The following is an 18027-nucleotide window of genomic DNA, read 5'->3' on the forward strand; positions in this document are numbered from 1 at the left end:
GCCTGGCCTGTTTAAAAACAGAATAGGGAAAACAAAGCCCTGATCCTCCTAACCTGAGCCTTCTTAAACGCAATCATATTTAAATACCATGACTAAGCTATCGGTTTTCACGGTATCCCGGGTAGCTTCTGTTAAACGTTTGCTGGATTCATACAAAACGTTTTTATTTTGATACCTGCAAACATGTGAAATAGTGTAAAGGTGTCCATTTAAAGACAACAAAATCACAAGCACAATCCATAGTGTAAGAAGTGCAGGAGCAAGAGCCTGTACTTTATTCTGCAACCCCAAGAGAAAAAAAAGAAAAGAGATCAAGAAACTCTTCCCCCCATCATTAGTGCTTTTTCTTTCACTCCTGTCACACAACCACTACCACCACTCCCTCTCTCTCACCTTTATTTCTTTGCACCAACTACTGAAACTAACCCACCATCTTTCTCTTCACTGCTTTGATGACTTGTACATTTAAATTTCATTTGACTAATAATGCTATATTGACTTGTACATTATGCAGTTAAGACCATACCTAAAAGAAACTGAAGCTCTCTTACCATTTTAAATGGCTGATAGGACCACAAAATGCATATAAATCTCATTTGGCTATCAAATATGGATCTGGCTACTCTATGAAGGGTATGATCTTTTTGAATGTAAACGAAAGGATGAGCGATAAACACGCAAATATCAATAACCCGTACCCAAAAAAAACATAAAACTACAGTATCCGGGTTACTGGTAGATCCCATTTTCACAGGAGGTAGAGGGTTTAAACTCACCAAAGGCGAGGAATATGTGAGTATTTTCCGCATATAACTATTATATACACTTTAAAAAAGTGAAACAAAAACTCCAGATATACATAGTGGTGTTGGATGAACACCCATATGTGTGAATTATTATTGTCTTTTGCGTATGTGTATCTAGTTTTCACCACTGAAGGTCATGTCTGTGTACATCTCATCCCAGACCTTATATTAGGGTGATATATTGGGTTTGGTAAATGTGTATCTCACCACGTCTCTGAGGTGCTTTCATTTAATAAATTGCCTCTTTCTAAAGCTTCCCAAAGCATTAGGTAGCAGGGCACAAAAAGCCTCAATTATTTCTTTCAGCACACATCCAAAAGTAAATTCACATTCATGACTCTACTGACAACTGCCCTACTCATTTGGAGGTCTCTCATTAAAGTCCCAAATTTTCTTACCTCCAAATCTCTAGGTACATTTTTTAACCTCACTCAGTGGCCCCACTGTCCAGTTTCCATTTCTGCATAACTGACATACCCAACCAAGCATACTCCACTTTAAAGCTAACATAGTACCACCCTCTATCTCAGTTATCAGGTGTGGGTTTAATCCATAAAAATAATTAAAACAAGTATAAGAGGCAAGCTTTGAAGCAACTAGAAAGATTAGTGGTTTGTGAACAGATGATTACCTGATAGAATCTTGAAATTTGCAATATGCAACTGAAGATCCTATCCTTGATGCACCAGCATGACCCTTTTAAATAAAAGATTAAAAAACAATATGAATTTATCTTTGTGGATAACTTTTTAAAGAATTGTGAAGGCATACCCCATGTTAGTAATAATTAAAAAAATCATCTAAAAGAGCATTGGGGACACGAGAACTCACTGATATAACAGAAGGCTTTCAGGAATGGTTGAATCAGTGTCACTATGCTCTGAAACTGAATTCAATTAGCATTAGTGCTTTGGGCCCCACCAGATATGAAGATTTTTAAACAAGATCCAAATACCTTCACTGTAGAAAGAGCCTCATATTTAGCAAGATAGAGCTCTGATAGATGATTTTAGGAAAATAATGCTACACATATCACAAATTATTTGAAGCAAGAAAATCTTTATGAATGCAACGGCATGTTTGTATAGTACAACCGCCAATGTCTTTATTAACGAAATCATAACTCAATGTTTCAAAAATACAATCATATATTGATGGTATGCTTATGCCATATAACTACCAATACACTTATGAGCGTGGAATTTGGTACTGATACAACAAACATATTCCTGCAACATAACCACAGATTCAATAGGAAGTTAGACACGTGTAACCATTCAACTATCTCGGGGTTAATATGGGAAATTCACATTCATGACATCCAGCATTTATCATCCAAAATGCAGTTACTAAATATGAAACAAATGAAATACCAAGATTAGCTCATACTATCACAGATTCTGAGATGGCCCTGTTCATCTGGCCTACTGACCACTAACAAGGTTCCTTACTCTCTCGGGTAGCATCAATGGCATCTTGTCCTTTTGGAGGAAAGTGGCAGAAGGGCAGTGTCGTCATTAACAAGACAACTAGCATAAAAACTGTCACAATAGTACATGTACCTGAAAAGAAACCACAAAGGAGAGAATAAATCCTCCAGCTTCTGATATCGGCTTAAGCAAATAACTTATAAGCTGCAAAGAGAAACTTTGGTTATGAAGATAATATCATTGTTAGGGGACTAACCAAATTCCACATCTTCAGTTGTAACAGAAATTAAATCCTCATCATGCTGAAAATGCCTTTCCATCCAGCATTGCTTTGCTTGCTTTCACCCCATCCCCAGGTCCAAAAATAAATGCAATATGAAGCACTTAAATGAGGATATATATGAGGTTCTTAGATATATTTATAAACATTAAGTTACACCACATAGTGAACTTCAAATAGTACAAATTAAAAGAATATAGAGAATGATAGTAAAGATAGACTTGACTTCTCATATTTGGTGTATAAAACTGGCTCATTATTTCTTCATGATGTCTAGAACCATGTCAGCATGTCTATAAGATCAAACTAGAGATATTGATCATTAAGAAAGAAACCCGCTTGATTGGCCTTTCCCTCAGGCCTTACCTTTAATTTAATCAACTGTGTAGCTTGAGAAGGGGCAAGAAGGGGGGAAAAATGTGTACGTTGCAAGAACAAGAAACAAAATGTCTATAAATGTTTGAACTTGGTGACAACAATAAGCTTCAGAGCTCGTATTTAGGTGCCCAATTATACATTGCAATGCTAAATTTGCATGGTTGTACTAATCCTTCTGGAAAAAGGATAAGACCAGATCTGTATGTACAGAGAAGAGTTGTGTCTCGACGAAAAGCTGCTAGACAGAAGAATAGGATAAAAAATGTTAGTAAATTGATAAGCTGTTGGTTTAATAAAGAAATAAATAACAGAGGTGTGGCCACCTTCAGCATCTAGTTTAACATTAACACAACAAATTACAAAGCGGAAAGAATTATTTGAAGTACTAGATGTTTTTTCTCAATTGGACACAATTTCTAAAGTTGCGTCCTTATAGGTTGCAATCTCTGTTAGCACGGAACAATAAAAATTGACAGCCAGATTCTATGGACTACAAGGTTGAAGAGAAGATTGAAAATGTGGCATACAAACTACTGCTTCCTCCGCCGACGAAGACTCATCGGGTGATTCATTGTCTAATTTGAGGTGCGGATCATTTTGCCAAATTATCGCCTCAATTGAATGAAAGGATGGAAAGCATCGTGGAACCCGACAAGAAGTGGAAAGGGTTACCTCTATTCAAAGCATCATGGGAAGCTTACGAGCTATTGAAGAATCAATTTCCATCTGTTCACCTCTAGGACAAGGTGAAGATCTAGCAGGCATGTATTGTTACACCAGAAGTCAAATGGCATATTCACGAAGAAAAACAACAGTTGGAGTATGGAGGGGTACTTTCATAATAACACTATGGAATGGCATTTTTGGAATGCTGTGAAGAGTCAATAAAGTCAAGGTGGTTAGGTGGTAGGTTGGGAAGTCGGATAAGGGGTTAGCTTTAGCATAGATACAGGCGAGTCAAGAATGCTGGAATGATGGGTGCTTTTGCTTAAAACCACTTGTAAGGAGAATCCCGAGAGATACCCAGTCTAAACGAAAAGTTGGTTGTCGTTAATTCAGTTGTCGTTCGTCTGCTTGGATCAGCATAGAGGCGAAGGAGTGGTACCACTATTTACCACTAACCAGGTGCTCAAGAAGTAGGTCAAGTACCTCTAAAGAATGATCTGTCAAATTGAAGATTCAGTGAGCACAGTGTTGCCTATGAGGTCAAGCTTTCAATTGGACAGTATTTTCCCCTAAATAGATTAAAGTAGGTACCCTGTCATTTAGCTGGGGGTGTCCTTAAGCCCATGACTGTGATGGTTTAAGGCTAACCCTTCTGCATGATGAGATTGGACCTCCCAAGTGGTAATTGAGGTAACCAAGATGGTGTGGTTATCTAAGGAGGATTGAGGGGAATATGAAAGATGCAGATAGGTTGGACCTTGAGAACCAAAAACAATACAGGCTTGTTCACCATTACATATTTCCCATAAAAATAACAAGATTCATACAAGATGTTCCCCTTTCCCTCTATCATGTTCACATACACCAAAACAGAAATTCCTGTATCTTAACTGTTCATCATGGTTACTCGCTAAACCATATTAGAAAGTAAAATACGACGCTAATCATATATGAAAAATGAACCAACGCACCTTCATAAAAGGTCGATCACGACTTGGAAAGGACTCGATGAAACTTTCCTTTAAAAGCAAAGATACCTGGGGTCCAATTGAAGGTGTTATATAAATGGAAAAACGAAGTGCTCAAACCTCGTGTATTGCACATTAACATGCATGAGAGCTCCTGAACATCATGTGCCATGTGTTCCTTAAAAAGATATGTACGAGAAAACTGCATGGTGAATGATATCATTATACATGACGACAATCTTTTATTGCATTACTACCTTCTCTTATAACCGGAGGGTCATTTTACAATAAATAAGAATCTTTAAAACCTTTCTTTTGCAAAAGTTGACTATAATTTTCAAATGTATTAAACTTAAACATACTGAGAGAGCAATGGGAGCATGCAACATGGAGACTGTTTACTAACAAGAAAATATATTTTATTGATATTTCTACATGTATTTTTCCTCAAGCCAAAAAAACTCCAGAAAGCCACTGAAACAGCAAGATGTAATAAAGGTCCCATTACATTGCAAGTTTGCTATACAATTAAAATGGACATATATTTAGATTCGGGTTGAGAAAGACCTTATCATCATTGGACTGAACATTTGTAATCGTGTGAGAACGTAGGTTGGAACAAAGAGAATCCAAATAAGATCGTAATACCCTGAGGAATCCCTTTGCAGCTTCCACCTGTGTCCAATAACAATCAAGCGAGATTTTAATATGCGTGGAGCCATGAACAGAATCACATCATTCGTTTTGAACCTAACACATGAGCACATCATTTCTTTCAAACTTATTTCCTAAACAAAAAGAAGTAACCTAAAGAACCGTGTTTATATAGGCTTGCAGGGGTACAAAAAGACAGTGATAACTGTTTCTGACACCAAGAATGTTGTAATACTCAAATGATAAGATAGCAACTCTATCTATTCTATTTCTGAGAACAGACTTAGAGCACCCAATATCTAGAAGGTAAATTGAAGTTGCAAAACCATAATAACAGCACCAACAGAAAATTACTTCTATGTGGTGCATTCTGGGGAATTAACTGAACAGCAAAAAATCAGAGATTGCTGACTTTTGGGCAACAAAGGATGCAATAATTTTCTATTTTCTCACATTCAACCATTTATGAAATAATAAAAGATTGAGCACGATTTTCCATGCCGATCCTTTTTAGTGAACATTTGTTTTTTATATATAAACTCGAGAATTATCATGGAACTTGTGCGTAGCTTTGTTAAGTAAAGATTAAGCAGACACAAAGTTAATTGGGACAACTTAGCTTTGAGTGGCTGTCAAGCGTTAAATCAGTCATAAACCTATGAAATCCAACTGTGATTAACAAGGCTCGTAACTACCCCCACCCAACCGAATGTAAATGAAATAATAATAATAATAATATAAAATTTTCAGCAACACATTATCAAAACAAACTAAGGCTTGAGAGAACTAATAAACATGGTGATTTTGTGTTGGTATCAAACGCAAAGATATACCTGTACATCACTGCAATCATAAACCGGTCTTCTTCTCCCTAAATAACTTTCTCCCACAAGTTGGGCGTGGTATGGGCTTAAGGCAGTAAATAATGCCTTGTGCTGGGGTAAATGTGGTATTGACGATGATTTTACCTAACCAAGGCAAAAGGAAAATTAGAGAGATATGATGCATCCTAGTAGACTACTTGATCATTGCCATTAAGAACACTGAACAACATGAAATTTGCAAAATGACTTCATAAACATTATGGTCAACCAAAAGGAAAGAATACCGCCCTGCATCAATATCACAGGATTAACTTGGAGAGATGCTAAAAGAAACTCAATTTGCTTATAACTATGATGCATGGGGATGTTTGAAGCCACAGACGCTTATAAATCCCAAAGAAGCACATGTCAAGCATAGCTTCCAGCCTTCCTGTCTGTAGAGATATATGTATCTCGTAAAATCGATGGATATGCAACGAGTATATTGCAAGAGATCAGATAATGATCCTTTCTCCTTGTTTGTACCATCTCTTAGGCATAAAAAGACCCCTAGATATTTACTTCATGGCATAATCTCCAATCCTGGAGTTACTCAAATTCATCGATGTGCAAAGGAAAAACATTTCCTTCTTCAGGCACATATCAGTGGGTTGTACTACGTTTTGCTTGAAAAATAGAATACTTGACCGGAGCACGCAGGGTGTAGTAAAAGCAAGTAACAATGATTGTGGGTATATCTATATAATCAAAAAGATGAGTCCATATGCAATTTTCAGACTCTTACTTGCTTCTTGTTGGCATCAACGAAAATAACATTTGCTGACTTGGATTGTACTTCAGCAGTTTTGTGTTTCACACCAACCTGTTCAACATATTGATAGGTCAAAGAAGCCAATAATATGATAATAAGCATATGGCAAAAAAAAGCCTGAACCACAAAACCAACTGCAGGAGAGAGACTTGGAGCAACTAGTAAGGTTAGCCTTAGGTATCCAGACAGAACAATTGTTCAGCGTTCGGTAAGACAGGACTGGTAAAATGACCAATTACCCCTAATGAGTTGTTTATATCTTTTATATATTTTGATTAATTTATGTAATTTATTAAATATTATAATAAAATAAATATTTTTTATATCAAAAAAATATGAAGTTTATGTAACTTCCAACTTTTATTTTATACCTGTTCTATATTACGTTTTTATTATTAATATTTAATAAATTACATAAATTAATCAAAAAAGAGAAAATGTATAAAAATAATATTTTGAGGAATGTAAAGTGAAAGTTTAAAGAGGATAAAATACTATAAAAAATTAAAGAAAGGATAAAATGTAAAGAGGGAGGCAATATTTTAGAAGGAAATTAGGTTTTATTTTGAGGGTATATTGGTAAAATATACGCTTGTTCCACTCTATTCCACATAAAATCATGCCAAACGTGGAACAATTATCCCGGTTCTGTTCGGTCATGTCCGCTGTACCAAATGCACCCTTACCCTTAGTGACTGGAAGGTTAATGTTGGATTCATGAAAAAGTCTAATGCTAGAGAAATGCTTAGTATAAGAACTGCCCTCCCCAAGCCTTAGAAGGCCTAGCAGCACTGTTTACAAAGTAAGGTGAAATTACACACTTGACCCTAAAAATCTTGGCATGTCACAATTACATATATGGAGCAAAACAAGAAACATTACACCCAAAAAGTAATAAATCTCTGCCCTTCGGAATCAACAATTAACCATTAGAACCAAGATCTAATGTCTTTGATTTTTTCATTTTGAATTCCTATAGACAAATTATCATTATATTGTCATACCAAAGAAAAGAACTGATAACTACATAAACTACCAAAATTAACACATTTTAAAACTTAAAATGTTTGCTGGATTTTCACCACGAAAAAATGGACTCCTTTTGGAATAGGAGTATCTTCAAGCCACAAACTATTTTTCAACCCCATATCAACAACATTAAAGTCGCACTTCATGTTTCGTTTATAGTACAGCTTAATCTAAAATCCTCAGACTCCAATGTTTCTCTTTAACTCTAGCTTTATGCATTCAGCTCATTTGGTCTCATCAGTCAAGCTTGCAAGTGCAGTGTACAACTTAAGCACAAGCAACAAAATATGTATTCCTTCTGAAATTACGTAGCACTACACTACAACTATCATTATGGTTTAGTGAAATGCTCCCTCCAAACCTTATAAGGGATAATAACATCATATCCCCCCAACGCTGCAAAAACCGATAGAAGGAGCTTGAGAAACGACAAATAAACAACCAGTTAAGCCCCTGATGCATCCTAGGCCACGGCATAAAACACTTCTATTCTTTTTACAACTAAAAAAGATCAGGAAAAAACTTATTTGAGAACTTACGACAAATGGAACAGGTGCATCCAAGAAGTCCAGCATATCATTTGGCAACACCTGGAAGTAACATGCATACACTTTTACAGAATTAAACTTAAATGCAGTTGATACTTCTATAAACCATAGCAAATTTGCATTATAAACTGAAGAACAGATGATAGAGCCAGTACCGGCATTAAGAAGCTCTGCCAGTGGTAGGGACGAATCAGTGGGATAATTGCCAACACTGAAGCAGACAATATTCCCTATAGATGCAACAGATTCAAGAGTAAGAAAAGCTAGAACTCTAGTGCGCACTCTAATATACATCGCAATATCCCCAACGATAGAATCTCAACATTACACATAGGAGAACTTTAAATAACAAAAAAATCCACCAGAACACAACAGTACCCTAGATATTCCAACATACTGTTCATATATATTAAACTTAGGTAGGGTTTGTGGCTTTGTGCATCTCTAGAACTCGACCAAAATTGGTGAGCTTGAAAAAGGGTCACTCCCAGATATTAGAACAAGTGATGAGACATAGACCAATAATCAACCTCAAAAAGAAAATAACTTGCATTTGGTGGTGTTCTACATACCAGATTAGAGCATACAAACACAATTTGCTTCTCCAGCAGAGCACCCGCAAATATCGTTAAGACCTGTAAAGTAAAACACCAAGGGATTTCTGTCTATTAAACACTTAAAAACCTACAGAGAATAATAGGCATGCACCAAATCCACTTCACAACAAAAGAGCTTTCCGCATCAAAGACTGGAGAGCATATGAAAATGGGCAGCTGTAAGCTAAGACTACTATCAACCACCCTTTTAGTAGCACAAAATCTTGATGTATAACATTAAAGCCACATATTCTCTCACCAAGCCTTTTGATACATAAGTAGTGTCAAGTGAATTTTACTTATCCCTCAAAATTCATAAAAAGAAAGCGTATTAGCCAAATTCAAGTGGTAAACAAACAAGGATTAAAAATAAATTTCAGGTTAGCATATATGTATCACCATTACGTTATACAACCATTAAAATATGACAGCTTAATTTTTAACCCAACTATCAATTTAAATTTCAATTGCAGGACATATATTAACAGCATCATTGCACTCTCTCCAAAGACATAAATGAACTGAAATAAACATTGAGTAGGTTATCCAAGGGCACACAAATTAAAACAAAAAAGGGTTGGTGGAAAGTATAGCAGCACAGCATGAAGCAGATAGAAAACAGTAACAAAATAATATTTTTGAATGCGATATTTATACATGCTCGAGACGCAAGGAGCCGCACAAGCATGCAATTGCCCATACTGACAAAGCAGTTGCCTCCTCCTCCACTGCAAGTGCATTGTGAGCCTACAGCAACAAAATCTTGCTATTATAAACCAGCAGCAAATCCAATAGAAGATAAAATTAATGATTAACCAATAACCATGTAAGAATACAGACATAGTCGATCTCATAAAGCAACATAAAGCCTACCTCTGCTAATTCAAAACTAGTGCTGCATGACATGAAATCAATTGCCGAACCAGCAATATGTAAAAGTGTTTCATCGGGTCTATGAAATTCCAAAGGATGAAGGTGCTCCAGAGGGTGGAACCTGACTGTTGAGCCTCTTGCAGGGAGACGTAATCGGTAATACTCACATATTATCTGCAAGGAACCATGATCGTTCGCCTGCATAGATTTTTATAATTTGGGAACAGAGAGAAAGAGAAACAGTTTGAGAGGTCAATAAGAAAGTTAACGAACAAGATCAAAAGAAAGAAGTACCTTGGCCCAATCAAGAATCTCGTCATGTTCGTTATCTTCTTGGCTAGAGAAAGATGTCACCTCCATTTCTGCCAAATCAAGCTCACTCCGAAAGTTTCTATCATCACAAGGTGAGCCCTGAAAACTGCATCAAGCAATTCCACCACCAAGTCAATGTTTTGTTGAAACCAGTCTTTGTAATACTAAACCAGTCTTTCTATAGTAATACCAACAGCGCAAATATAAAATGGAAAACAACCTTCAGCACCTTTACCGTCATGCAACTTCACATAATGTAATCCTGACACACTTCATGCTGACAAATAGAATGCATCATGATTTCACATGGTGTGGATTTATTTGCATTGGATCTATAATGGTCCGATACACAAATATATATATCTCCAGTCTTTATAAGAAATCTAAGATCCATTTGGGATTAACGGCATGCAATACTATTTCCCACAAAACACTTTATTTAACATAGAACATGAATTTATTGTGCACCCAATCTCACTTGATAGACACATTATTCCTGAGAGGGCCATGCAAAAGTTATATTGCTACAATATGACCTCAACATCAGCACTGAACTACAGGGACAGCCTAACCATGTAAGCTAGGGTTGCAGGCACATATGGCAAGCTTCCTTAAATCCTTAAATGGCAGGAGGCAAGTAATATGTCCTGTTTGAGGGCTTTGAAGTGGTTGACCTTGCCAATGACAATTTTACATTCTAGATCTTAGCAGAACAGAACCTGCTATCTCTCAACCGTTAGGGAGACAACTTTAGCCTGCAGAGAGACTACCATCGATCTATGTCAATACAGAAATCAAAGATGAAAAGGTATGACCATAAGAGCAGTGAAGAACAGACAGATATGATTATAAGAAGGTATGCAATGGAAAAGTGGGCAAACAAGAAGAGACCATGACATCAAACCATGATGAAGAGCAAATGAATATTACACTTATATCCTGCTAGTTTGCCTCCAAGAATGAATTTCTAACTCCATAAATATCAATAGATTATAGAATACCTTGAGGAAGATTCTGAGCTATCATACTGTTGATATCGTAGAAGAGGCAATATTGCATTTGGTATATGCCTTTGAGTTGGTTGATTGTTGCCAACCATGTCATAAACAGGACTATCACAATAATTAGAGATTGGTTCAGCAGCTATGGATTCTTGCTTAGAAGAATCCGTTATTATTGAAGGGTCTGCAGGTACATCACTGGCGCCTTTGTCTGACGATAGAGAGTCTACCATAAGGGATTGATACTCCTCATCAGCTCTGCGATCACCTGTAGCAGTTTCAGTGGTAGAATTGCGCCCACTTAATTGGACAGTCTCTGTGGTTCGATGCTGCATTCCTTGAGCTCCAAGTTCAGCTGAAATACCATTAGTTTTGTCTTCTAAATATACTTCGTTGTCATGCAGTAATTTACACTCAAGATCTAAGTCACCGATACTTTGTGTTAACCGTTCCAACCTTTCTTCAGTGAAGATGCTACAAAAAGTTACAGAAGGGTAATATTAATGATCTATAGAAATAAAGAGGTCACTGCAGAAACTTTCTTCAGTTCTTCAAATAAGAATTAACACGTTCCTTCTGAGCCAGGATCAAACTTGCTCATTCGCAATGACTACCACAAGAAAGTACCCCCTATCTCTAAAGGGGCTTATGCACTCCATGACTTTCTTATGAAAGTAGTGAATTTCTTACATCGTTTGAGAAGACACAAGTTGAATCAGTGAATTCTAGAACATCATTCAAATGTGGAGTAAATGAAAAAGAATTAGTGAAGTTACTCGGTCATCAGAAATGCATATATGCCCTTCTTTTGAAGCAAATGGGGGAATAAATTAAGAAGTTGATGTGGCTGGTTTCTTTTGCAAGAAAAAAATAACTGCATATTATTCATATTAACATGAAAATTTCTGTTTAACAAGTTTTGTCTGGCAATAGAACGAATTTAGGACTCAATACAATTCAAATGTCTATTCCGTCATTTTTTATGCAGTGACTATCATATAAGAAGCAAAGAAGAGCAGATATATACAGCATTAACATGCTTATTGCTGCTGGCTTAAACCAGGTAGCACGTATTCCACCTCTAAATAAGCAAGGTGTACTATATAAAAGAAGAGTCTGCCAATCTGCCACTGAAACAACAAAAAGAACTACCCTCGTGCTTTTTTCACACTGGTAAAGCTAATATGCAAACACAAACACACAAGTTCCTTCAAGAAAGATGAAAAACTACTTGTCTATAAGGATTAAGGGATACATATATTATGGCATTCATCTTTGACCTGTTCGAAACTTGAAACCCTTTTGTGCAGCAACTTTATTGAAATGCAGTATTTAGATGCGTTCTTATCCCTACAACTTTGTACAAGTAAAAGAAAATCCTACTTATTCCCATCTCATGGAGCTGTCTCTACAAAAAGCTAGTATCCCGCTAGATACATTGCAAGTGCTTAGATACAACTACTATAACCTGAGTGGTGATGAAACTTTCATGTACAGATGTACAGGCCCAAAATGAACTGAAAGAGTTTCAACATATGATTTTGTGATGCTTGCAGACATATACACTCCTTGGATGGAGGAATGACGATATACAATAGTGTTTCTTCATGGAATTAAAAGAAGGACCTACGTTAGAATCTAGAAACAATGTACATGATACTTTTATCTCATCAAATGTAACCACATGCAAAGAAAATAGACAAAAAATGATTTTGATCAGCTCAAATATGACAAACCTATTCAACACGCCAAAATGCAGATCAAATAATGGAAGCCTTGAAAGAATGCAGTAACATCGGCGAGTTGTTAAAATGTGGCGACTCAAAGCTGGGCGAACAGGTTGTCCATCTGACATCATGGAAATTAATCTAGACGGTTTTTGCACCAATTCATCAGCTACTAAACAGCAACCATATAGAATTGAATCATCTGCACCCTACGTGGTGTTAAAATTCAGAACCCAATAAAATGTAGTGACATAAGAAAGAAGTTATAGTTGTAGTACTAGATAAAAGCACGACATAAAATACCAAGAAACTATGAAATGGTTGACAGCTGATAATTCTCAAATATGAGCGAAATGGAACCCTTTTCTTGGGAAGGGGGGGGGGGATGTGGATAAGTGGAGTAACATATAGATATATAAAAATAAAAAATATCAGGTAAGACCAACTCATCTCACCACAGATTGCAGCTTTTTCGCTGGCTTCTTAATTTTTCATGTTTTTCACTTGGCAAAATGTTCTTCTGTTGTTGGGTCAAAGGGAAGTTGTAAGTGGCTTAAAACAAATTGCTTCTAGAAGTGGGAAGTGGGAAGTGGGAAGTGGGAAGTGGGAAGTGGGAAGTGGGAAGTCGTTCAAAATTAGGGCCTCACCACTTGGCATCAAGTCCACCACAAACAATGAATACCAAACACTTCTCATGATACATCAAATACCAGCTGCAACTGCAAGATTTCTTGAATTTGAATCATTTCCTCTTTATCRCCATTCTTCTGTTTAAGAACTGCCATTATTATAGGGGTATGGGGTTCGAGACAAAGAAAGATCAAGGCAGCATATCAGCTTTTCCTAGGCGCCTATCTCTTATTATACTATAGCAACGGGAGAAGTCGAGGTCAAATATTGACATGCTTAATATAATAGAGAAAGGTACATACTAGGAGTAGCCCGGTTAATACAATATGGTGTATACAGTATTGATATGATCACTCCCAATCTTACAGCTCCAATCTAGCATAATTGGGAGTTTTTCATGATATTCGGAAAAGAAACTAAAACTCAATTTATTTTGTCTCATATGACCATCAGAAAATTTATGAAATGAAATAGTACGGTACTACCTCAAGAATGAATTCTACCACGTTTTGTTCATGATTCACTTGCATGGAGAACAGAAATTTTCGGCAGCAACTTATCATTTGTTTGGATAATTCTTTTTAATGGAGTGGTTAAGAATCAATTTATATATCAGCAAATAACTGATGAAAGGTCTGCAAGCTGTGCATCCAATTTTTCATAATTGATGTATTGATAAAGTTTCAAAATAGACTGAGTAGAAAGTTAACAAAAACCAAGCTACATAGAAAAAAGCCTCTGAAAACTAACAAAAATATTTCCTAGCAATTAGTTGCAGGGGACTCGTCAATTACCTGTAGCCTGAAGACAAAGGAGAGGTCACTTTGTTTAAGGTGATCCTGCAAAACTACCAGCATGTTAACAAATGACATTTCAACAAAACAAATGCAAAGGCTCAAAGTATCTAGGATGACAGGTCAATGTATGTCTTTTATGTAGAAGAGGTTTGCATGTAAAGAAAAATGAACATAAGTCTATCACTTAAAAAAAGAGAGTTCATTTCTGTCGGAGGAACACAGAACTCATAATCACAAGCTTTCATTTGATTCTGGATGGAAAATAGCCAGCTAATATGGTAATGGGACTTGGTTTTACATGTACCTGTCCAAGAAGTATTTCATTCAGTTCGCTCATAGATGGAGTTCTTTCAACTGCATTTACCTGCAATTATAAGTAGCGCCATTTAAGACCCTTTTTTATACGACAGATATGAACAAAAACACAGGAAAAAAACGAAGGAGTCTCTCAAAGTAGACAACTGAAGCAATACAAACATTCAGGTTCTTGAGTTATGACAGATTAAATCAAATGATTGAAGCACTCGGACAAAAAGCACCAACAAAATCATAAAGCCTACATGGCAACGTGTGATATGCATAATGAATAAGACAAGTTACACTATTTTGAAGAACATAACAAGCATGGGTACTGTGAATAACTAGACACAGCAATTTATGTGCCACCATCAACATTCAAATAAAGGCATGTTAGCAGTTCTACCAAAATACATGATCAGCCCATCTTCATTCAAGATGCTATTTGTAGATATAGCATATTGTTGAATGCTTCAGTTTACAACTTATGCTAAAAATCTCTGGAATAGACTGCGGATAGCACAACCATTTCAGGTAAATAATAAAGTATATTGCCCAACCTCCAGTCCACCAGGAAAGCAGAATGAAAGGAGATCCCTGTACTTCAAAGGTAGCTGTTTATCCGGAGGGTATACAAACAGAACCTGAAAGGAAAGGAGGAATAATCAAATGGCATATTCCAGAAGAATGAGACAAATTTAACAGGTTCCTGAATATTATCAATATCACACTTTTTGTGTGGGTGGACAGTACCTGAGGCTCAATATTTTCTACTGTGGACGCTGACTGACGCTGAACATTGATTGGACTTTGCAACCTTCCTGAACCTTCTGATCTTCTGCCGAAATACTGCTCCTCGAGTGATTGAATATCACAGTTAGGATGAAGTCCAACCACTACCATACTCTCAAAGAGCCTTGATGGTTCTTTCAGTATCCTGCGATGCTGAAACTTTTTGAAATTATAAACAATCATGATAGAAGGACAACAGTCCCATCTGCAACACAGCAGAATACAACCGAAATGATGAAAATTTGGCAAGCGAGAAACTCTTAATCCCAACTGTAAACGGATTATCGGTCATAGCCCAAATACAAGAACAAACAACACTGGTAAAGAAGGTAACATGAGGAAAAAACAAAAATAACACCATAACAAGCCGTTGACGTTATATTAAGAGTTTGCATACTAAAGCAAGCTCCTGCCAACAATAGCAGCTCTTTATCATATAGTTGTGGATAAAGTTAATGCACATAAACATAGAAAGAAATAAGAGTTCTCTAAACAAAGAACAGACTACCATGACTTATAAATATGAACAATTTGCTAACTAACACCAGAGTGACCACACGAGAGAAAGAACATACCAGGGCCTGCAATTGGAAACTTGCCCATTGACGCTTTTGGCTGGTTAATACTTCTGGGTTGTAGGTTCTTTTCTCTTCAGTAGGATAGGATAAGCCTTTCAGTACTTTGAAAACTTGATTTTGAAGCTTTTGAAGATGGCTTCCACTGTCCTCTTTTGATGAGTATACAACCGACGGTCGTGAAGGAGCAGAGCTAGCTGCTGTTGCCGCAGCCAGGACAGCTCTCGCAACATCTTCAGTAGTCTGCATGAAATATGAAGCACCCCAACCTGGGCTATCTGATTCTTCATTCTTTTCCATGAGTGTGATCTCCTTTGTCAAATGGACATGAACAAACAGTACTGGAATCAGGAGTTAAGTATAGGGACCATCCAAAAATACCTTTTCTGATTGGAACCCCCACATTAAAGAACACAGGTGGAACAGAGAGACATGTCACATGATGACTAACCTCACTTCATGATGTTAGACATTGCTCTACAAACTATAGGGGAATTGACGTGTATATGGAAGAAAGCAGCGTTCTTAGAATCCCCACTTAGGACCACCTAAACGGTTGTGTAGGCATTAAGCGTTCACCCACCACTTCGATTGGTTATTTAAACATCTCCAACAGCTTTAATTAGCAACTAATTGTTGAATTAAACATTTGTGAAAGTTAACCAATGACTAATTGACTCCTCAACTTGGGAGTACCTTTCCAGTCTTTTCTCAATGAAACAATTAAATTAGTCACTTAGAAAATTGTTTGTATTAACATGTTAATCTCATACGCTACATAATCTAAAATAATTATATTCAACATATTTAATTAAACCCGGTTTTTGTTTTGCTTAAGTGTTTGTTTAATCTCCACTTAGGGAATCAAGCATTAGAACTTAGAAGGCCACTCACCCACCAAGATCCGTTTAATGCTTTTAAGAGCACTATAAAAAAGAAGTGGAGTACAAAAGGAAGTGTTTTAAGTTCAAGCTCTTCCTCCTACACCAGCATGTTTTTTATAAATAAAAAAAGACACCTGCACAGCTCGCCAACCAACCCCTGTCGAGACACTCCTTGTGTTTCTTTTCCATATGCCAGTTACACTTGTCTGCTCTTTTACGAAGAGACTAATAGCATCTCTTGCTTAACTACATTACACTAGTTTCCATTGGAGCTCTCCCCTTTCAACTACAGGTTCGGATTCGATGTTGAAAGATATATGTGCCCATGCCTCAAATCATTCCTACAATTTCTTCCGCAGGTAACCCTCCCTCCATCTTGTTCTTTATTTGGTAACTATCTAGTTATGTGAACACTGAGTAGCAGACCAAACACAGTTCACACACTCACACTTATTGTGAAGCTGAGTTGACCAACCAACCCAACTTCTATTTACCTATAGGGGTTCCTAATATTCCCTATCAGTTTGAGGTATATAACTCGCCCAGTTTCAGCATCTCACTTCATCTCCTAGAAAATCACGTTTTTCTCAATTTTCACTTAAACCATGTTCTCTTCGCAGCAGATTTCTGAACTCACAAAATTTCTGTCGAATTATTACCATTACTAATTTACTCCTCTTCTACTATAGTCATATAAGAATTAGCCTTCTTCTTTTCTCTAAATTATCAACACTACCATGCCATGAGCAGTACCCAAAACCTGGAGGAGAGGACTAAAGATAGAAATGGGAACTTAAATACTTGTTGCTGCTGCTGATTCGATGATCCAGCCTCTAATTTAGTACAACTGGCGAAGTTGCCCATTGCGCCATTGCTAAACATTAAAGCGTAGAAACCCCAAAAATTTACAAGAGACTTTGGGTAAAAAAGAATTATATACAAATTTGATTTTATCTATATAGAAAACATATGATGACGTTTAGAAAGAAAGAGAAGATTCCTTCACGTTAATTAACGCTAACCAGAAGCCTATAAGCAACAAAAATTGATCATACAAAAGGATGACTGAAAACAAAAATAAAATTCAAGAAACATGTCAGTAAACACGAAAGAAGTTCGGATGACTGAAAACAAAAATAAAATTCAAGA

At 36.6% G+C, this 18027-nt stretch overlaps 1 protein-coding gene across 10 annotated transcripts; it reads right to left on the reverse strand.

The window, feature by feature from the left end:
* Nucleotides 1–99: 99 nt before the first annotated feature.
* LOC112507017 lies at nucleotides 100–18003 on the reverse strand. 10 transcript variants are annotated; one of them, XM_025111399.1, is made up of 21 exons: nucleotides 15995–18003; nucleotides 15381–15572; nucleotides 15188–15271; nucleotides 14635–14694; nucleotides 14328–14372; nucleotides 12913–13112; nucleotides 11613–11650; nucleotides 11177–11531; nucleotides 10158–10281; nucleotides 9864–10061; nucleotides 9648–9737; nucleotides 8967–9029; nucleotides 8550–8624; nucleotides 8386–8436; nucleotides 6791–6868; nucleotides 6016–6150; nucleotides 5096–5203; nucleotides 4532–4597; nucleotides 1638–2574; nucleotides 1438–1502; nucleotides 100–175 (listed from the first exon to the last, which is right to left on the reverse strand). In XM_025111399.1, the coding sequence occupies exons 1-19, from the start codon at nucleotides 16292–16294 to the stop codon at nucleotides 2488–2490; spliced, it is 2349 nt and encodes a 782-aa protein (XP_024967167.1). In that variant the 5' UTR covers nucleotides 16295–18003; the 3' UTR covers nucleotides 100–175; nucleotides 1438–1502; nucleotides 1638–2487. The 10 variants fall into 10 exon arrangements, with proteins under 10 accessions (XP_024967167.1, XP_024967169.1, XP_024967170.1 ...); XM_025111401.1 differs by having other exon boundaries at nucleotides 11177–11444; nucleotides 11541–11650; XM_025111402.1 differs by having other exon boundaries at nucleotides 9864–9885; nucleotides 9985–10061; nucleotides 11177–11650.
* Nucleotides 18004–18027: the final 24 nt, after the last annotated feature.

This window comes from Cynara cardunculus (genome assembly GCF_001531365.2).
Source record: "Cynara cardunculus var. scolymus isolate 2C chromosome LG 2, CcrdV1, whole genome shotgun sequence".
NCBI classification, from domain to species: domain Eukaryota; kingdom Viridiplantae; phylum Streptophyta; class Magnoliopsida; order Asterales; family Asteraceae; genus Cynara; species Cynara cardunculus.

What these genes read in the sequence shown, in the direction of transcription:
- LOC112507017 (XM_025111396.1), bottom strand. Translation starts at nt 16,294, where the DNA reads ATGGAAAAGAATGAAGAATCAGATAGCCCAGGTTGGGGTGCTTCATAT. An exon ending in ATGCACCTGTTCCATTTGTC is followed by an intron (nt 6,869 to 8,385) that starts GTAAGTTCTCAA and finishes TATGTTGAACAG; the next exon opens with GTTGGTGTGAAACACAAAAC. An exon ending in TTCAGTCCAATGATGATAAG is followed by an intron (nt 4,598 to 5,095) that starts GTCTTTCTCAAC and finishes ATTGGACCCCAG; the next exon opens with GTATCTTTGCTTTTAAAGGA.